Source organism: Phaethon aethereus, assembly GCF_964289735.1.
Source record: "Phaethon aethereus genome assembly, chromosome: 2".
NCBI classification, from domain to species: Eukaryota; Metazoa; Chordata; class Aves; order Phaethontiformes; family Phaethontidae; genus Phaethon; species Phaethon aethereus.
This window is the reverse complement of record NC_138582.1, coordinates 38,720,370-38,743,081: the sequence shown is the minus strand read 5'-3', so window position 1 is coordinate 38,743,081 and position 22,712 is coordinate 38,720,370. Positions and strand designations below refer to the sequence as shown.

General features: G+C 39.0%; 1 protein-coding gene across 1 annotated transcript in view; it reads left to right on the top strand.

The window, feature by feature from the left end:
• The window catches only part of LOC309417929 (uncharacterized protein C8orf34 homolog), a gene marked incomplete at its 5' end in the record, with an annotated part of 176,993 nt that overhangs the window by 33,443 nt on the left and 120,838 nt on the right, over positions 1–22,712 (top strand). The window contains 3 exons of the mRNA XM_082015562.1: positions 3,201–3,348; positions 4,293–4,424; positions 16,189–16,317. Coding sequence (XP_081871688.1) covers positions 3,201–3,348; positions 4,293–4,424; positions 16,189–16,317 — 409 coding nt within the window. The remainder of the gene's footprint in view (positions 1–3,200; positions 3,349–4,292; positions 4,425–16,188; positions 16,318–22,712) is intronic.

Here is a 22,712-nt window from a genome sequence, read left to right as displayed (position 1 = left end):
GCTGTCTATTAAGATGTCATCTGAACAACAGATGAGAGCATCAAATAAACTTTGGATAATAATAATAATAATATTTGAATAATACTAGGGAATGGTGCTATGACGAGAATACCCCTAATAGGCATTCCTAATCTGTAATGTCTTTTCACCCTCAGTGAAGTATATGTTTTGACTTAAAAAGTGAGCTGAGTGCTCACTGAGTACAGTTACTGCCTGTGTGAAGTTTGTTTTTTTTGGTAGGTCTTTGGGTTGGGGTTTTTTTGTTTGTTTCTCTTCCCCCTCCCACCACTCCACCCGATGGCATAGCCAAGCAACCAGATACAGGCAGATACTTATTTCCTTGTAATTGCCACTCTGCTGGGGATGACAAGAGTCTCAAAGGAAGCATGAGCTTGAATAGCACAGGTTGGAGGCTGAGCAGATGGAGTTAGGTCCCTTGATGGACTGGGTGGCAGAATTTGGTAGGAGAGCAAAGGCAGTGAGGATCATGGATCTGTGATCCTACTTCTGGGATCTCTGACTGTGTGTGTGGCAGAAGGATGTGGAAGGAGGTAACACCTCATGCATGTGAATGTGGATTTACACAGAGCATATGTCTGAAGCTGTTATCACTGTTATCACTGGTTGGGGTGGAGGTGTTCTTTGCAAATTCCGCAGAGTTCAGGAACCCAGCTTTAGTAAGTTGGAGACCACTTTCACACCTTGCTTGGAGCAGCTTGAAAAGCAAATCCCTTAGAGCTTCTTCAGTCCCCTTTTGCGATGGAATACTCATAGTAAAGAGCTATGTCTTCCTTAAATGGCAGGGTTCATAATCTGAGTCACCTCTGTGTTGACTTAAAGTTGTATTTACTTTTAATGACATCTCTGAAAGTGCTTAAGGCAAATCAGTTTGAGGCTTATTACGCAAGTAAGCAGTACTTTTTTGGACTGCATACCACTTTCAGTTTTTGAGAGTTCTGGCAATGTTAATTCTTTTTTGCTTTAGGTGTACAGGATTGGTACAACCCATGTGTTATTCCAGATAGATAAAAGTAGCTTATGTCTATAGTTCTTTTAACTTTTCTAATTGCTGTTACAGAATAGAGCTGATTATGCAGATCCCTACATCAGTCAGGCCTTATTATCAATATGTTAACAGTAGATAAAAAGTGGTCCTTTTGAATAGCAGCTAATTTCACATCACCTCGGAATAGCACTTTTTTTTTTCACTTTATGCAATTATATTCTTTAGTTTTATTGCTATGTCTCAGACTATGGTAAAGAATCCTATAATCAGTTTTATTTTATTAGGTCTGTTTCTGTTAATTAAGACCATTCCTTCATGTGACAAGCAAGTCAGTGATGGCAACAATCAAGCAGCATTTGTCTTACATTGACAAGTAGGCATTTTAAAATTTTGAATCTCTGTATTATCTTTTTTTAATGCTACATTAATTTTGTAGTGTGCTATTAATAGATTGTCACCCATGCATGTCTTTAAAAATTAATAGTATCAATACATGTATCAGTTCTCATCACCTTGTTTTTATAAATCTAAGACAGAAAAATCATTTTCAAACCATGATTCAGAGAAATTATTTAAATTACAGGATTACAGCTATTACAGATTGACACTTTTCCTTTGGTAATAGAATCTTCTGCAATGTAATACTTACTGCTATTGTGGTCCATTACAAGGACAAGATTACATCTTTCCACTTGTCACTAATTCTGCATTTTGGCAGGGAAAAAACAGAAAGGTTTGCTGTTAGAGTGTTGCCAAGCAACCAAGATATGAATTACTACAATTCCTGGATTTTTCTTGTATGATGTATATCAGAGGGTTTCTCCTAACTTGGTGAGAGACAGTCTTGATGATAGCTTTACCATTTCTAAGATTAGTAAGTAGCTTAATTTCTCCCTGTGGAGTTCCACTTCAAAACCAAAGACTTTTTTCTGGTTCCCTGTAGCTAATTATCAAAAATCACATCACAGATGATCATGTCTTCGCAAGACATGAGATTGATCATGTTTTCTCCTTTTTTCTTTCTGAAGTTAAATTTCAGAAACAGAAAGTCTTGGAGTGGACAAAAATAACTTGCTGCATCTTAAAAATCCTGCATGCTGTTACTCATGTTTTGGTATAGTCCCTCTTAAATATCTTCTTGCAACACAACTAACATGGTAATACCAAGTAACTACTGTCATTTGAAAAATTATTCATGAAATCAAGGTGTGTGGAAAAGATGTAGTGGAGACTGAAGTGTGTGATAAGATTTATGCTTAGGGGTAGATGAAGAGAGAATAAATGCTGTTAATAACTTAGCCAGTTTTTTGTCCTGATTTTGTTGTACGTTCCTGTAGTTTTTTACTTCTATGGAGCTTTTTTGTTTGGCAGTATCAGCCTCAGATTTTCTGTGGAACTATATGGATTTCAGAGTCACCTCCCACAGTAGTCATTGATTTCCTCTCAGGGCACATGCCCAGCACAGAGCCACAGCTTCTTTTTTGGATATATATTCTGTGTTTTGTGTGTAGGGAGCCAGGAAGAACCTCAGCAGCAACATGGAGAGTGCTTCCCTTTCTGCAGCCTGGCAAGGCCAGGGTGTACAACAACAATTAGATAACATCAATGCATGGCATAGGAGATGGCTTCCTGTTGACATTGGTTTTGCATCCATGCCTGCAACAGTGTAATAAAATATTTACTCATGTCTGTACAATAATATTTTGAAGGACTCGCTTTAAAAAATGTCTGCCTGTTTGATCAGACCTTGGAGTTCACAGATATGAATGCATATTCTAACCAGATCATTGTTCTGTGTCTGTGTGAGATTAAAAATACACCAACCCTCCTGATATACCCATTTGTAATGAGAAGAAACTTGGATGTATGGGTCAGAGAAGAGCTAATCACTGCTCTGGAAAAGTGCTTGTTCTGAATGGTTAAATGAACAGGATTCAGAATGTTTTGAGTAAATTTGAGCAGGTAGCCGGGGTTGGATTATTTAATGTAAATTCCAGCAGATAAGTGACTGTAGAGGCTAAGAGCACTTCAGACATGAACGCAGTAGTTTGAGGAGATGGGTGTTTCCAGCTTTTTTCCTTCAAAGTTGAAACCAGGCTTTTCCTTTATAAATGTTCCTTTATTTTTGCTAAGTACAAGATTAGTTTAGGTGCAATGTCCCACTAATTTTTTGTTTTGTTTTCATTTTCTAAAGGAGTTGATGACCAAGCTGATAACAGAGACACCTGACCAACCAATCCCATTTCTAATTGATCATCTTCAGTCCAAACAGGGGAACCGCAGTCAGCTTCAGAGAACATTGTCTGGCTCTGCTGCCCTTTGGGCAGAGAGTGAAATATCAGGTATGTACTGTATGCTGGAAAAGTCTAGTCTCCAGTATAACCTTCCCATGCTTTTATCCATGGTTTCCTGGATGGACATGTACCTACGGAACAGATACTACCCTGTGGTTCTGAGCATGCACAATAAATGCTATTGTTCCAGGAGATACTGAATTTAATGTATATCATTGGCTGTCAGCACAGTCTGTGTACATATCATGTGAGTATGGGTCAGAGTTATGGGGTGGAAACAATTCCAGTCTCAGTGAGAAAGAAGGCGCATATAAAGATCCCTTGATTCCCATGCTGTCCTGTTTGCTTTCCCTTTCTCTTTGCTTGTCTGAGATTAGCCTCTATTGACATATTTTCTTTAATAATACACATTTTTAACAACTCATCATTCCAACACTTAATGAGAAGATGCTGTTACTACTTGATGAACTCCAGTGTGAATAATTTGTGATGGTACATCTTCAGAAGTGTAAAAAAATTCTGAAATAATATCTGCTCTGATTCTATAGTAGAAATTTTAGCTTTGATATTTGGTACAGACTACTATTAGAAAGTTGGTTTTATGTTTAAAAATTGACTGATGATCTGTTTCAGACTATAACAGATCTCAAATAGTTTGCCAATAGTCAAAATATTAGTTGCCAAAAAAATCAACTTTTTATTTATATCAAATGTAAAGTTTTAAATGTAGGCAAACACGTAAGAGAATAAGTGGAGGTTAGGGACTTTAAACAAAAAGAAGGTGTTATGTTTTTAATGAAAAACATATTAATGAATTTCTAAATTTTGATGTTTAGGAAATGGAAGAAATTTAGCATAAATCAGAAATAGGGGAACAAAAAGAGCTGGCTTTGGTTTGGACTGATGGGTCTTGTTTTTTCTGAATTGTTTATTAAGTCTTTGAAAAGTGACCCTATGAATGTTATAATTGCCTGATTCAATTCTTTTAACAGAAAATAAAGGAACAAGAAGAGATTTTAGAAGTTATGATAAACCTTGGCAGGTAAATGCAAAAAAGCCTAAAAAGTCAAAGAGCGACCTTGCCGTGTCCAACATTTCTCCACCGTCACCGGAGTCCAAGTCATGTAAGAAAGCTTCACTACATTATTAATACGTGCATACTTCCAAATCCATAATATGTTTTTCTGTTAAATTAGGACTAAAATGGAGAGCAAACTATGAGCAGTTGAAATGGCTAGATATATATGTTAGAAGAGTTTGATTCTTGATTTACTTTCACTTGAATTACGAATATTTACTAATAACCTATGTTGTCATCTATAGACAGAATAGAATCCTAGATTCTTATCTATAGATAAAAAATAGAATATCTGAGTGTCATGCACAATTTTATGTTCTGATACCAATTATGATTTGATGTTTTAGTTTGCATTGCCATTTTGCACGTGTAAAATCTGTTCTGTTGATATTGGTTCTAATAACAGGTTTTTTTCAGTGGGTCAGGCAATGCAAAACTATGAATTATGAACAGGTACCGTTCAAGATATGGGGACAATGGCAGCAGAACAGGTGTACTGCTCTGAGAGTTGCTGAAGGAATCTAAATATACACTGAAAGAAAAGGCAGAATAGAGTGACTGAAGAGTATATTGTCAATGACCTGTAAAACAGAAGCAGTAAAAATAGAGGCAGCAAGCCTTAATGACATATAGTGCTTTCTGTGTACTGGCTATTGAAGAAATGTAATTTTTAAGCTTGACTTTTAATGTTTTTTTTACACAAATAAATATATCTACAATATACCTACCTATTATATATATAGGTACGCACACACGGAAGTGTGTATACAAGGTTTGTTCTCCAAAATAAATTGCAAAATTATATTTTCTTCTGTTGACTATTGTAGCTTTTTCAATTTTTTGTAGTAGCCAAATCTTTTTAATAACTTGAAGTGTGATTAGGTGGACTAGATGAGAACAGAGATATATAGTATACTGCAGTAGAAGGCTTGCTGTCTTTCCTCTAAAAGCAAGATGGGAAAATCTACACTTAGTGGAGTAAAAAAAAAAAAAATCTCCCAGTGGACTCAGTGGGTCAAAATATAGCACAGCAATGGGTAAAGTAAATCATGATAGATTTGTGCAATAGAGACACAGTGCTTTTGGGTAATTAGCAGTCTTGTATGGTTATGAAACCATTCTTTGATTGAGAATAAATAACTGTAACAATTTAAAAAATAGCTGTACAGGTAGCTGTGTCTCATAGCACAGCTTTTCTCAGGACTGAATTGTCTTAGCAAGACTTATGGATTTGTTTTTCTGGAAATGGAGCATGTGTCTCTCTTTCTTCTTTATGAAGCACATTCCCTGCTTCAAAAAGATTCAAATTTGATCATCAGTTCCACTGTACATCTCTATGGACACATGAATTTTTAACTCAGTCCAAAAGAAGCATGTGGATTTTAATTCACTTTCAAGAGTAAATAGGGATATTCTGAGAAGTGGTCATAGTCACTCATAATCTAACAGTCTTTGCTGGATAACAAAAAATTATGGAGATACACTGTCAGAAACAGTGGCCAAGGGTGTTGTGAGCTATTCCTGCCACCATACTGTGTTCTTCTCCTCATTCTCAGTGCTTGCCCTTCAGACTCTGTGATATGCATCAAGTAACTTCCATGCCATCTCATAAAGATCTCAAGTTCTCAGTCTTTATCCCAGGTAGGGGTGTGGCATCATGTCACTCCCTTCGTTTGTGCCTACTGTAAGTTTCATGCTTGTTGGTCCTTAGGTGGTTCTAGGAGAGGGACAAAGAGGAGGCTGGGCACTCTAAACTACCAGGTCACATGTCAAGCAAGGAAATAATTCACAGAATCACACAGAATGACAGAATCACTAGGTTAGAAAGGACCTTCAAGATCATCAAGTCCAACCATTAATCCAGCGCCACCATGTCCCCTAAACCATGTCTTGAAGTGCCACATCCACACGTTTTTTGAACACTTCCAGAGATGGCGACTCCACCGCCTCCCTGGGCAGCCGGTTCCAATGCCTGACCACCCTCTCAGTGAAGAAATTTTTCCTAATATCCAATCTAAACCTCCCCTGGCGCAACTTGAGGCCATTTCCTCTTGTCCTATCACTAGTTACTTGGGAGAAGAGACCAACACCCTCGTCGCCACAACCCCCTTTCAGGTAGTTGTACAGAGCGATAAGGTCTCCCCTTAGCATCCTCTTCTCCAGACTAAACAACCCCAGTTCCCTCAGCCGCTCCTCATAAGACTTGTGCTCCAGACCCCTCACCAGCTTCATTGCCCTTCTCTGGACACGCTCCAGCACCTCAACATCCTTCTTGTAGTGAGGGGCCCAAAACTGAACACAGGATTCAAGGTGCGGCCTCACCAGTGCCGAGTACAGGGGCATGATCACTTCCCTACTCCTGCTGGCTACACTATTTCTGATACAGGCCAGGACGCTGTTGGCCTTCTTGGCCACCTGGGCACACTGCCGGCTCATGTTCAGCCGGCTGTCAACCAGCACCCCCAGGTCCCTTTCCGCCGGGCTGCTCTCCAGCCACTCCTCCCCAAGCCTGTAGCGTTGCATGGGGTTGTTGTGGCCGAAATGCAGGACCCTGCACTTGGCCTTATTAAACCTCATACAGTTGACCTCTGCTGATGGATCCAGCCTGTCCAGATCCCTCTGCAGAGCCCTCCTACCCTCCAGCAGATCAACACTCCCACCCAACCTGGTGTCATCTGCAAACTTGAGGGAGCAGTATCATCTATAAAGATATTGAACAAGACCGGCCCCAGAACCGAGCCCTGGGGAACACCACTTGTGACTGGCCACCAGCCACATTTAACGCCGTTCACCACAACTCTCTGGGCTCGGCCATCCAGCCGGTTCCTCACCCAGCGAAGAGTGCACCTGTCTAAGCCACGAGCTGCCAGTTTCTCCAGGAGAATGCTGTGGGAGATGCTGTCAAAGGCTTTACTAAAGTCCAGGTAGACAACATCCACAGCCTTTCCCTCATCTACTAGGCAGGTCACCTGGTCATAGAAGGAGGTCAGGTTGGTCAAGCAGGACCTGCCTTTCATGAACCCATGCTGGCTGGGCCTGATCCCTTGGTTGTCCTGCAGATACCCTGTGAGCACTCTCAAGACCAACTGCTCCATATTCTTCCCTGGTACAGAGGTCGGGCTGACAGGCCTGTAGTTCCCAGGATCCTCCTTCCGGCCATTCTTGTAGATGGGTGTCACATTGGCAAGCCTCCAGTCTTCTGGGACCTCCCTTGTTAATCACAACTGCTGATAAATGATGGAGAGTGGCTTGGCAAGCTCCTCCACCAGCTCTCTCAGTACTCTCGGGTGGATCCCATCAGGCCCCATAGACTTGTGGATGTCCAGGTGGTTTAACATGTTCTTAACTGCTTCCTCCTGGATTGTGAGGAGTATATTGTGCTCTCCATCCCCGTCTTCCAGCTCAGGGGGCTGAATACCCTGTGGATACCTGGTCTGGCTATTAAAGACTGAGGCAAAGAAGGCATTAAGTACCTTAGCCTTGTCCTCGTCCTTGGAGACAATGTTCCCCGCCATATCTAGTAGGGGATGGAGATTCTCCTTGCCTCTCTTTGTTGTTAATATATTTGTAAAAACATTTTTTGTTATCCTTTACGACTGTGGCCAGACTGAGCTCTAGCTGGACTTTTGCCTTTCTAATTTTGTCCCTGCTTGACCTAACGAGATCCTTGTACTCTTCGTGAGTTGCCTGCCCCTTCTTCCAGAGGTGATAAACTCTCCTCTTTTCCCTGAGTCCCAGCAAAATCTCCCTGTTCAGCCAGGCCGGCCGCCTTCCCTGCCAGCTCTTCTTACGGCACATGGGGACTGCTTGCTCCTGCGCCTTTAAGATTTCCTTCTTAAAGGCTGTCCAGCCTTCTTGGACCCCTTTGTCCTTCAGGACTGTCTCCCAAGGGACTCTGCTCAACCAGTGACCTGAACAGGCCAAAGTCTGCCCTCCGGAAGTCCATGATAGCAGTTTTGCTGACCCCTCTCCTTGCTTCACTCACAATTGAGAATTCTATCATGTCGTGATCGCTAAGCCCAAGACGACCTCCGACCACCACATCTCTCACTAGTCCTTCTCTGTTTGTAAACAGCAGGTCCAGCAAGGCACCTTACCTGGTGGACTCACTCACCAGTTATCCTCCACACACTCCAGGAACCTCCCAGATTGTTTCCTCTGTGCTGTGTTATACTTCCAGCAGATGTCCGGTAGATTGAAGTCCCCCACAAGACCCATAATAAGACTGGACTCGAGGACCTGTCCTTGTGGACTGAAGGGTATCTAATAATGCTTTTCAGTTGGTAAGGCTTGCTCTCAAGCTATCCAAGTCCCTAAGTGTAGCAGCAGAGTTTGTGGGAGTGAAGCTTTACCCACAACAGAGGAAGATAGAATTAGTGTGTGCTTAAGGCAATTGGACATATATAAATACATGGCACTATATGGGATTCGTTCTGAGCATGCTGAGAGAGGATACTAATGTCATTGCAAGGCCATTCTATCATCACTGAAAAGTCATGATGATTGTGGGAGGTTCCTGATGAGTAGAAAAAGGCAAACATCACATCGATTTGGAGGAAAGGCAAGAAGGAGAGTTTGGGGACTATAAGCTGATCAGCCTAACCTCACTCTCTTCGAGGATTATTGCACAAATTTTCCTAGAAGGTGTTCCCAGACACAAGGAGGGGGAAAATGTGATTGGGAACAGCAACTGTGGATTTATGAGATCATGCATGCCTGATCAACCTGGTTGTCCCCTCAGATGAAATAACTGGCCCTGTAATCAAAGAGCGAGAAGTGGATGTTTAATACTTAGACTTTAGCAAAACCTTTGTCAGTCTCCCCTAGTATCCTTATAACTCAATTGGTGAGATATGGACTGGATAAGTGTATGACAAGATGTGTGCAAAGTTGACTGAACGGTTGGGTTCAAGGGGTTGTGACTGGCAATGCAAAGTCCAGTTGGAAAGCCTGTCACTAGTGGCATGCTTAAAGGACTGGTACTGAGACCAATACCATGTAAGAGTCTTTCTTAATGTACTGGATGATGAAGTAGAATGTTCTCTTAGCACGTTTGCAGGTTAAACCAAATTGCGGGAATGGCTGGTATTCTAGGTATCAGGGCTGCTATTTAGAGGGGCCTCAAAAAGGACTGAGGAATGAGGAGCAACCTCATCAAGTTCAACACAAGCAAATGCAGAATCCTGCATTTTTGATCGAATAACCCTGATTAATAGTATAAACTGGGGTCTGAATAGCTAGAAAGTAGGTGCTAAAAGGGCAAGAACTGAATATGGGGTGCTGAAGGACAAGAACTTGAATATGAACCAGCTGTGGCTGTGTGCTGTTGCAGTGCTGAAGGTGAGCGGTGTACTAGGCTGCATTAGCAAGAGTATAGCCAGAAGTGTTTGTTTCACACTTTTGAGAGGGCATCTGGAGTACGTCATGATAGACAATGGTGTACTGGAGCAAGTCTAGTGGAAGTCTACCAAGGTGATGAGAGGGCTAGAGCATGTGATGGACAAGGAAGAGCTGGAGGAAATTGCTTTGTTCATCCTGAAAAAAAGGAAAGCTAAGGGAGACTTCATTATCACCATCAGCTATTACACTGGAGGGTGGTAGAGAAGACATAGCCAGATTCTTCTTGAAGGTGTGTAGTGAAAGGACAAGAGGCAACAAAAATAATACGGGGGGGGGGGGGGAGGCGGTAAACACTGGAACAGGTTGTCCAGAGAGGCTGTGGAATCTCCATTCTGCACGATACTCAACTGGATAGTCTGAGGAACCTGCCTCAATAGACCAGTTTTGAACAGCAGCTTGGACTAGAAGGCTTTCAGAGGTCTTTTCCAGCCTCTGATTCCATGCTTTTGTGTTTATGCACTTTGCTATTTTTTGTCCATACCACTTTTTTAAACCTTGATTCCATTATTTTTGTGACTCATCTCTGCAAATAAATGTCTCTGCAACTTTTTGAAAATATTTTCTGTATTTGAACTACTTTTTTTTTAATTGTTGTCACAGAGACTGGTTTCAGCCATGTGCCTTTTTGACATATCTTGCTTCTCTATTTTCTGCCAACAACCCAATTAATACTGACTTTTTTGACTTTTTTTTTCTGGGTTTATGCCAAAATCAGTGGCACTTCAACCATATGCCACTTCAGCCACTCAGATCAGCAGAAAGCAAGCGTGTTCAGAAGCCATTTATTACTCTGTCAAAATGTGCACAGCATATTCCATTTGTTTTGTACCTTCAGCTTGTACCTCAAAACATTTTTTGGGTGTCATTGTGCATTTTTTCCAAAGCCTCTCCAAAGAGGTAGTAAGGACTCACCTGAGAAACAGAATGTTTTGGACCTGCTGAGACCTAAAGATTTAGTTGTAGTTTGTGTGTAAAACAAACAAACCCAACAACCTAAAAAAGCTCCCCAAACTACCAAAACAAACCCAAAATTTAATGGAGTCCAACAGCTGTAATACGTTGTCTTATGATTGTCTTGTTCAAACTTGTAAGTTTATTCAGAACCGCGAATTGTCATTTCATAGGAATCTTTGGAAACATCAGGCTTGGGGAGGAGTGGCTGGAGAGCAGCCCGGCGGAAAGGGACCTGGGGGTGCTGGTTGACAGCCGGCTGAACATGAGCCGGCAGTGTGCCCAGGTGGCCAAGAAGGCCAACAGCGTCCTGGCCTGTACCAAGAATAGTGTGGCCAGCAGGAGTAGGGAAGTGATTGTACCCCTGTACTCTGCACTGGTGAGGCCGCACCTTGAATCCTGTGTTCAGTTTTGGGCCCCTCACTACAAGAAGGATGTTGAGGTGCTGGAGCGTGTCCAGAGAAGGGCAACGAAGCTGGTGAGGGGTCTGGAGCACAAGTCTTATGAGGAGCGGCTGAGGGAACTGGGGTTGTTTAGTCTGGAGAAGAGGAGGCTGAGAGGAGGCCTTATCGCTCTCTACAACTACCTGAAAGGGGGTTGTGGCGACGAGGGTGTTGGTCTCTTCTCCCAAGTAACTAGTGATAGGACAAGAGGAAATGGCCTCAAGTTGCGCCAGGGGAGGTTTAGATTGGATATTAGGAAAAATTTCTTCACTGAGAGGGTGGTCAGGCATTGGAACCGGCTGCCCAGGGAGGCGGTGGAGTCGCCATCTCTGGAAGTGTTCAAAAAACGTGTGGATGTGGCGCTTCAGGACATGGTTTAGGGGACATGGTGGCGCTGGATTAATGGTTGGACTTGATGATCTTGAAGGTCCTTTCCAACCTAGTGATTCTGTGATTCTGTGAAATATCTTCTCCTTCGGCAGAGCTGATGTTGACTGCAGTGTACATGTTATTCCTGCATGGATATCTCTTCCTTATTCATTCATAATAACTTTTTTGATCAAGAGATTGCTCCAGTCTCTCCTCCTGCCCGTTACAATCTGTCGCACCTGAAACAAACACACCAACAAGAAACCCTGGTATCCAAGGGATCTGACCACTTGTTCGGTGTGTGCAAAAACATAATTAAGCAGAAGATACTGCTGTTTTCTGGCAAGGGAAGAGGCTTGAAGCTAGGGCTCATAGTTTATGTGTGTTAATGAAATGTTTAGATGATCACATTCTGTATTTGAAAAATGAATATGGAAGTTTCTAAATAGTTTGTGAAACAGACTTCTTGCTTCCCAGCTAGCTACTTTTAGGCAAAGTATGCTGATCTCTTCACCACTTCCATATTAAATCAGATCACAGATCATCTTTTCAGTCTGCTGCAGTTCACCATTCTCACCATATCCCATTTACACTTACAATATCATGTTCTTCTTACTGCCCTTGGTCAGGACTGTAGGCCATTGTTCTTTTAGCCTTTTAATATCCAGGTACTGTGTAAACCAGTTTGGCTGTATTATCAAAGAACTCCATTTTGAATGCTATTGAGAGATTTAAATACGTGAGTAATTTTATGCTCAACAATACACATATTTTATTCTTTGATATGTAAGATGGTCACGGAATGTATTAATGAAATGTAGGATTTAATGAGCAACTGGTCTGATTCTGTCTGCAAATCATGTCTTGAAAAGACACGTATGTGTAGGTAACACATGACCTTATACCATCATCCAGCAGAAAATAAAGTTCTACCGATTTGTGACAGAACTCATAACACATCTGTGAATGAATCTGACATGCATTTGTTGGGTGTGTGTGTTACTGGAAAAATCCAAAATACTAGAAGGCATGTCTTTGTAGTCTTCTAAGATGAGATGGGGAAATCTCAGCTCCATAAAGGCAAAACCTAAATATTTCTATATGAATGCTATGACGTAGATATAATACATCTTCTGAATTGTGGGCAAATAATTTCAAGAGAAAGTGTTATATAAGTCTCTCAAATAACAGAGATGAGGTTGATGCTGGTAATGTGACGAGGGATTTAAAATTACTGATATGATGATTTAGAGGAATGAGTGGCTATAATAAAGAGGAAGGTCAGAATATTATGAAAGGATTTTGCTAAGTGACATACGCATGAAAACAATATATGATGGACTTCATATATACAAAAGAAGATGATGTATTTCAAAAGGTCTTGAGGAAGGGTCATATGGTCTTTATACAGTTTTGCATGCTTCACAGAAAGCCATCCATCTGAAAGTGACCAATGCTTGTTGATCATGTAGTTGGGAGGATACAAGTTTATATTTTAAAAGCATTTGTATGCAAGCAGAAAATGAACCTTGAAAGGAGAGACACATGTCACATGATGTAATGGGGAAGATTTTAGTTTTAGTATCCGTTCATTAGTTGGAAGAGTAGGTAAGTAAGAACAACTATGTCTACTCTAGAAGTAATAAACATTTCAGTCAGTTCTAATTCTACTTAACTTCCCCCTCAGTTTTGGTTCAATGGAATGAGCCAAATCCATTGTTGAAACAAATTCCACTGAAACTCAGAAATATTCCATGACAGCTTATCTGTTTTGATACGTTTTCACTGAAGTACAAGATGGTTCACTGCAACACAGACTGTACACCAGCAGCAGAGCAAATTTGTTTTTGAACTGATTTCCCACCATCCATCTAGTGAGATGCAGTTGAAGCTTCCCATGTTTGTGGGACATTTCTCTGAAACTAGGGACCAGACCATCATCTCCTGGGCAAGTTTCCCTACTTTCCAAGGGTAAAGTCTTCATACTGTCATTTTCCTGATGCAGGTTGGTCCATATACTTGGCAGTTGCTGATCCTGGAAGCTTCAGAGCTGTTGAGTTGAACTTATGTTTGTTTCATTCAGCTTCTGTCCCAGGACAAATTTGATTTTGAAATTGTATGGTTTCTCAAAAATTCTGTTCTTTGGTATTTTGAAAAGTGTGGTTTGTTTCAAATTGACTTGATATCAAATTCCAACTCGTTGAAATTTTCTGTAACATGGAAGCTCTAAGGTTTGTTCATCTTCATACATGGTTTTACTATATTAAATTATTGTCTGTATTTTGGTGCTACTGTGAGATTTCTGAGGTGTGGTGAGTTCAGTATAAACATGGGAAGAAAAGTCTGTCAAACTGCTAGTAGGCTAGAGTGAATGATGCTGTAGAATATTATTAGTACAATGGAAGGAGAAGATGAGATGGCTGAACAAGCAGCAGTAAAGGAGCATGTCATGTTGATATAAAGCAAAGGTGAGCAAAAATAGACCTCATTATAGAATTTCTTCTCTAGTTTACTTTATATTTATATTTACAGTTACTAAAAGTTTAGAAAAATTACTAAATGGAACATTTTGTTTTCTGTAAATAAGAAAAAGAATGAGAAATAATGAAGTTGTGCTATTTAATTTAATAGAGTCTATGAATAGAGGCAATTTTTGGTCACACAAAAATTTAGGTAATGGTTCCTAAAACAGGGAATTATAAATTAAATGATTGGCATTGAAAAAGTATCAACAAAAATTATAAGCTGTCCATCAGAGTAGAGGCTAGTTACTACCCTAATACCTTAAGGCCTGTATTTATTCACTGCTAACCACAATAGCTCGTTATTTCCGTTGTCCTCAGAAGGAATTCATGACTTGCCTTTTTTGAACACAAAGCAGAACTGGACTCTTGACACTCCAACTTGCCTCTTTCATCTGTTCTCCTTATTTGAGGCTTCCTGTGTCTCTTTTCTCCTACTCTTATGTCTGTAGGTGCTTTTTAATGTCTCCTTTGTCTTCTGTCTTTGAGAATGTCTGTAATTGCAGTCTAATGTATAAACTTCCCTAATACTTACCCAGATTCCTGAGTGGGTGTTACAGATCAGAATATGCTTTGGGTTGTCAGACCAGATGTCCATTTTGAAGATGGCTTGGTTTATGTCTGTGGGAGATGGAATCATGTTCTTTGTGACAGAAGGACTTAAAGATACCATTATCCCATTTCCTGACCTGGAAAAGATGGCTATAGACTTAACTCCAACTTTCACTTGTGGAGTTGATCCAAAGTGGAGCAGATTCTATATTCACACAGAGGGCAGTAGCAATAAGGCAAATTTTGATAGCAACAGTTATTTAACACATTCTGTAGTACCTGCTAGAACTCGAAGTCTGAGAACAATTTTCCCATACCATCATAAAAGCACTCTGAAATTCCAAGTTATCATCATACCACTTTTTTTGCACGATCTGTAGGAATCTGCAAGTTTCCTTCTTAGCATGTAACTAAAATGAGGTTTGTAAGCATAAATTAGTTGACAGCTGTCAAAATAGTAAATAAAAATTTCACAGCTGGCCAGGATACGTTGGACCTTATAGGTTTCGTTTTTGAAGCTATCAAGTGAGTAGTTAGATAAATGCAATTGGTTCTTTTCTGTTGGGAATGTGGACTAGGCATCATCATCTTTACACCAGCATGTGCAGTTCTCAGCACGGTGGTGCTGTGTTTGGAGACAACCCAAGATTTGCATTTGGTGGCAGAGTCAGCAGATTGCTTAGTTCAGAACATTAGCAAAAAGAACATGTTAAACTGCAGTTCCAGAGACAGCATTATTTTTGTTTTAATTTCTACAAATTGCTCAAAATGTTCACATTGGACAATGCAGCTCTGTTCATTGTGGGTCCTACATATCCCAGAAACTTTTTCACTGCCACTGTAGGTAAAGTTAGCTCAGCAGTTGAGAAACTGCCTTTTTAAAATTAAATCAAAGGTTTTGGTAATAGATAATGAGTAGAAGACTGTAAGTTCAAGACTGAGCTTCCCAAAGATTGAGTTTGTTTAAGTATCAGAATAAAGATTATAGGCTGTACAGCATGAACAATAAATAGGGATATATTTGGTCTCACTGTTTTTATGAACTGCTATCTACAGTTTAAGATTTTTTGAAAAAGGTGTATGTACATGTTGTTTTAAAAGCTTTATCAAAAATATTTTTTTCTTTTTGATAAAATGACTAGCAAAGCCAAAAGTAAAAGCTACTCATTTTCATTTTGTCATCTTTCCTTATTGGCCCCTAGGACACACAGTTCTATTTTCATGTGAATGAAGTACCTTCATATCCAATATTTTTATTACATTTTTCTGTTATTGCATTATTTTTATTTTAATAAATAAATATTTATTATTTTTAATTGTTAATATTAATTATTCCTATTTACCAACTAATTCAGTTGCGAGAATCGTCCCAAGTATGCATTTGTTCATAGATGTTTTCATTTTTACTTCATATTGACCAAAGAAAATATTTCCAGCTGTTAAAATAGAAGAATAGTTAAGTAATTTCCACTCAAGATACTTGAGCTTGTAAACTCATTGTGCAGCTTTTTTTCTACTGTAGGAATCTGAACTACCAAGTCTAAACTTCATCTATATATCTGTGTATATTTAGTGCCAAGGTCAATAGAGCATCCTAAATGGGATTGGAGGACAGAACCGGAGAACCATGATTTTGATGAACTAAATCATATTCTTCAAGAGAGCAAAAAACTTGGAAAAGCCCTTGAGAATCTGTCTCGCAGTAAGTTGATTCATTTTAGTTTTTTAATGTAACCATGCAGCCTGAATTGTAATTTGGAAGTATATATCAAGAAGGTGGTCTTCTATTCAATTAAGACCAAGTTCATTGACATCAGCAGTTACATTCCTGTTGATGAGGTTTACAGAATGTCTTGAGATAATTTAGCAGCCTTCCTGCAGACTGAAACTACTTCCCCTGCACCTCCTTTTTTGTTACAGTAGTTTTCTGCCAATTTACTGAGCTGAATTAGGTTGTAAAGAGATCAACACAAGAGGCTGGTTTAAGGAAAATGGTGGGAACATGCAGCAGTGAGACTGTACCTTTGGGTGGTAGCAGTTAGGTTGGATTAACCTTTGTGAAACCTTAACCTCATTGATGGACATCAGACCTGTCATTGAAAAGCAATGAGGTATTTCAGATCCTCGACTTCAATAAATTCCTTTCAGTTTTCAAAAGCAATTAAAATAAGTATTTTAAAGCATCTCAAATAAATACTCAGAAACATGGTAGCCAGTTATTTTGTAATAAAATCCAAGTATGATCCCTTAAAATGCATAGTCAAACAGGAGCAGTGTTTAAAAACAGCATGCTCATGAAAGGAGTAGCTTGAAGAATTGCTGTATATAATGAGGAATAGCTTTTTTTTTTCTTTCCTGTAGAAGAGAATTCTTAAATACATTGGTACGAGTAAACACTACTAACAATTATCAAAGTCTGAAAGGTACTCTCAGCCATCGTACATGAAAACTAAGTACAGTGTGGTCTGGGAGACATTTTAATGAGGAATATTCTTTTTTCTCTCATAAAATTTTATCCTTGGCACTTTGTGATTCACTGGAGAGACTGCAGATGGTGAGGTCAGAAACAGAGCTGAAAGAAGAACACAGCGCTCTGTTTTGTGGGGAATTTTGAGATTCAGCATTTTTGTAAATTGTGTCAAATACCCAAAACTAGTTTTCCCAAATTCTCTCTCTCCCAAATGTTTTAGGTTGATCACATCAATTATATTCTCAGCAATTTTCATATTTATATTAATTACAGTAGTATAGTTACAGGGCTCTTTTCGAATACATTTCTAGTAAATTGGTCTATCTGCCTCTAGGGAGCTAAACCACCTCCTGTCAGGGTCTCTGATTTGCAGCCCCACCATTGCCTGACTGTGATGGTTATGAGTCTGTAGTTTTCAAGACTTTCTCCTTTACAGACTTGTAATGAAGCTTAACACAGATACAGAAACAATTTTTTTTTTTCCCAGTTTCAGAAAGGTTTTTTATTCACTGTCTGGAGATACAAACCAATCGGATGTGAGAGGTCAATAATAAAGGGCTAAATCCACTCTTCAATCCTGCATCTTTGCCTTTACTTGTGAATATTGTGTAGGTTCCACTGAGCTCTGGCTTCCTTATACTGAAAATACAGTTTGCAGCGTTCTGTACCTCTCTTTGCCACAGAGTTTTCTAACTGAAGTGCAAAACACTGCAGCTCTTCTGGGTCCTACCCTTGGACAGGAAGTGAATGTACCAGGGCAATGTTGTTGGAGTCTGGTTTTCATAGTGTTGTTTCACAAATGAAACATTCTTCACTATTTCTTGCTAGTACTTGATGTTTTCTGATGATTTATCAAGATAATATGGAATTTTAATCCTATCCCCCCAGAGTGCTTTAATTCACTTGCAGCCTAATACTAAGTTCACATTCATGAATATGCTCTCTATTTCTTCATTCAGATCATTAACGGAAATATTGTCAGACCTCTTCATGATTCCATTTAAGATCTGACAACCAGCCCTTGAAAGCTACTCAGTAAGTCTGTTTTTTCCCACCAGATGTTTATCTACCTTGCAGTGATTTCACCTAGAATGTAATTCTCTAATTTGTTTACTGGAGTATCACCTAGGACAGTAAACAAAGTCTTATTATAGCTGAAGAATTTACATCTACTTCCTCCTCTTACCCACTAGGCAAGCTTCCCAGTTGAGAAAACATTGAGACTGATTTGATGGAATTCATTCTTGATAAATTCATGTCGTCTTGTTCTTGCCAGCTTTCCGATCCATTAGATGTTGATAAATTGTTTATTTAGCAATTTTTTAAAATATTCTTGCTGCTGTTAGATTTAGGCTTGCTGGTTAGTAGTTCCCCATGCCTTCCCTTTTTCCTTTCCAAAGAAAGATACAGTATTTGCCCTTTTCTGTCCTCCCCATTCCTGAAAGACAGTTGCTAATGGATTAGAGGATTCTTCAGCTAGTTAGTTAAGTGCTCTAGAGTAAATTTCACAAGATTCTGCCAACTTGAATTTATCTGAGTCATCAGAATATCTTTCAGATTTCTATCATCTAGCTTGCAGTTTTTCCTCTTAAAATCACTAGTGTCAAGCATCTGGCCACAATTAATTATTTTGTAAAGACTGAGGCAGTGAAACTTGAACACTGGGATTTCTTTGTATCATCTGTTACTTGCTTTCCTTCTCTTTGATGTAATAGTTCTGTATTTTACTTTGTCCTCCTTTCCTAGTGTATTTATAGTATCTTTTCTTGTGGCTTTTTTTGTTCTGTGATAGTTGTTACTCGTGTTACACTTTAGCCTTTTTGGTTGTATCTTTTAAATACTTGCATCAGATTATTCCTGAGCTGTATGTCCTTGTTTCCAGTTTTTGTAACCCTTATTTTCAGATCATTTCAGGAAATAAATCTGTTCTGTGCTGTGATTTCTTACATATTAGGATGATATAAAAACTCAAAATGAAAAATGTTAAAAGTTTGTAAAAAAAAAAAAGGTATAATTTTGAAAATAAATGTGGTTTTATTGTTCTACAGATTGCACATAGCAAATATCATAGAGGGTTTCAATGAAGAGACATGTCTAGAACTTCAAAAGTATAAGACATGTGAAACTGATTCTGTGCTGTACGCAAACAAGCATCCCATGTGGTGAATTTTACAAAAGCCATGACAAGCTACTTTCTCCACTGTTAATGCTTGATTTGGGCAGGCTAGTCAGTGCTTTTGATTCTACAAGCATGTCCATAAAGTCAATGAGTCTAATGCTACATTTGATACTAATCTTGTTTTGAAGCAGTATGGGACAGGCACCAGGCTCAACCAATTGTTGAGTATGCAAATGATCACAACGTACAATGAATAGCTTTTTACAGCACCCTGTCATTTCATTCTTCAGTATTTTAACAAGGAAGAGTGCCACATAAAAACAGATGTTTGAAGTTAGATGAACTTTCCATCAAGTCCTAGAATTAATTCCCATTTTTTAAAGATAAGCTTTGGACCTTGTAGTGAGTTTCCAGGATTCATTGCCTGCTATGCAGCTGACAGCCTGTGAATTAAACTCTAGTTTCTATTGCTTCATTCACTATGCAATCTAGATACCTGCTTTGAGACAAACCTGTGCATGTCACACAAAATTAGAATTGCCTGAAAGCTTTGGGAGGTGAGGCTCAGGCACTTGGCTGTCTGATCTCTCCTATGTTTGGTCCTCCTAGTGATGAAAACTGAACTTCCTTATATTTGGAGCGCTCCCAAGCCCCATGTGAGTAATTCTGTGCTGCAGTAGATCTGAGAAACCAAAAGTGACTTCATACTTAGTATTAAAATTATCTTATGAGGTTTGAGAGACTGGAGAAGAGTATTGCCATAATTATTGTCTAAGTGCTTTGGAGCTTGGTGATTTAAGTATACTATTTTCCAGAGGCCTACCTATGTGGGAAACCTGGGTTTCATTTGCTTCTCCAACCAGCTATGTGTCATTGAAGTGGATTTTGAACTATCAAGTCAACTATTTAGGGGAGATTCCAGCTTATGAAGCAGCATACAGGCATATACTACATTTCCCTTGTGCATATTTCGTTTTCTTCAATTGCAAGGTCTCTCATCTTTATTGCCATTATCATTCTTCCTCAGCTGATCATAAAGAAGAAAAGTTGCATGCTGTTTCAAATGTATGCTCTTGTATTTCCCCTTCTGGCTTGTTTGCTTTTTGAAGAGAGCTAAAATCTTTTGTATAGCTAAGGATCTTTCTCATGATCCCCCCATCTTCTGAGGGTGGAAAAATAGATAACAAGAGATGGAAAACAGTGGATTACGAGTGTTTTGAGTTGGAAAAATGAGAACTCAATCAGCAAGAGCTTGCTGCAAAGTAGGTATGAAGTCTGCCTGCTTTCTGAACAGCTTTACATCTTTTAATGAACAGCTAAAGATTAGAGTACGTATTGAAAATGTGTGCATATTGGATGTTTCAGTTTACACGTGATAACAGCATTTGATGACACTTACTGTGTTCTACTGTGAGATAGGTACTTTTTCATAATTACACATAGCCTTTCAACAGAGAGAACCAAGATTTTGTTAGTAATGTTTGAATCCTTGTTAAGGCCAGGTGTATACTACAAATCAGAGAGGAGGAAACAAATTTATCATGCTTTGAATTCAATGGACTTTCTATGGTCAGAAAATAGTAGTAAGTTAACATTAACCAAAGCTATTTGGGAACCAGCCCAAGTCAGTTAGTTGGGAGTAATCCCAGAAATAATGGTATCTAGCTATAAACAATAGGAACAAAGTACTCTTTTGTTTCTTAATTTGGAAGGGGAGTAATCAATAAATAAATAATCAGTAAATAAGAAAACCATCTGCAATGTAGTAGGAAATATTGCTGGGAACCATAAAGAATCATAGAATCACAGAATGGTTGAGATTGGAAGGGACTTCTGGAGGTCATCTGGTCCAAACCCCTTGCTCAGGCAAGGCCACCTGGAGCCGGTTGTCTAGAACCGTCTCCATGGCTCTTGAATATCTCCAAAAATTAAAGATCTCTGAGTCCCTCTGGAGTGTGTGAAACAGTTATTTCTCATAATGTTAGAATCAGTTGATGTTGCTTATGTATAACTTAAGAAAGATAAGCATGATTTTATCCACTTAAGAAAAAGATAAAATAGTGAAACGTAAAAGCCTATGTTCTCTTTATCTTTTACGGGGAAGAAGAGAAAACAAGAGTAAAACTCATAACAATAAGGGTAGAACTAGTTCAAAAAAAGATCAGAATATATTAACAAACCACTAAAATCATATCCTCAGTTTTGTGGATGAACCTGCAAATATGTGGGATGCGAGAAGTTTAATATATGCATCATTAACTACTTCAATGCATTTGGCAGTCTTTGAAACACATTAGAATCGGGTTTCATTTAGAAGCTTCTACACTATAGAAAATATTAATGATTTTCCTTCCGATTATGGAAGATGTACTTGAATGGACTGCCACTAAAATTTATTAGAGACCTCTGAATTTTTCCATTGAAAACAGGCATTTCTGATGATGATGATATAACTGCAAATGCACACCTGCATGATATGTAACTAGACTTTTATCAATCACCTCATAGAGGGCACTGCTTTAAGACATAATACTTTGGTATTTTTCAGTCATACACAGTTGTTGGTCTCAAATGGTCTTTAGTCTGTAAAAATGTCTTACCCATGATCAGATGAGCATCTAGCCCTAAATGTGTTCTGCTAATTGAACCACAAAACTAGTCATCAGTATTCTGTATAGGATTTTTCCTTTCTTCTGTTCAGACTGAACTTTAAAATCATGTTATTCTTGTGAGAGATCAATGTCTGTGATTTATTTTGAGATCAATATTTTTAGATAAGCTCAATCAAACCTTTAAGGGAGATAAAATTATCTCAGTACTGCAGCTGTTATCCAATACTGCCTTTTCTCATAAAATCTATTTGCTTTTAGTGTGATGTATGAGTAATAATACAAAATAATGATATTTTCTGAGATTGAAACAGGGAGAATGTGAACATAATTACTGCTATTGAATTATAAAGTGGAGCTTATATGGCTGGGAGATCACTGTTACTTCAATTATAAGTATCTTTTTCCTAGAGATGTTAAATTTTTAATTACCTTTGTGGAGGTATTTGCCATTTTGATCTAGCCTACTTTAAGTTTTAGGACTAGAGTCTCTTTTTACAGTGTCCTTTTCTGGAACAGTTTTTGGCTTGCTGAAAGTTTCACAAATGCTTTTGCAGAACTGAGATTTGTGTGACACTGATCTCCAATATGGTACTTTGTAATTCTTGGAAGCAGGTTGGCATTCAGGGGGTAGTAGAAGGGTGAGATATGACTGTCCTTTGCTACTGGCTGTTTTGGGCTACCCACCTTAACAAACCTACTGGAGTGTACATCTGTCCCTAAAATCAAGAGTCCTGAAATATTCTGCAGTGTTGATTATTCTCTTCTGAGATTACCTTGGTCTAAGAGGGTATCTGGGACACAATATTTGGTGGGTACTTTGCCTTTTGTTTCTCTCTGTTTGCCTAATTCATTACTCACCAATCCTAATCCTGAAACCTATATTCTCCATTAGAGGC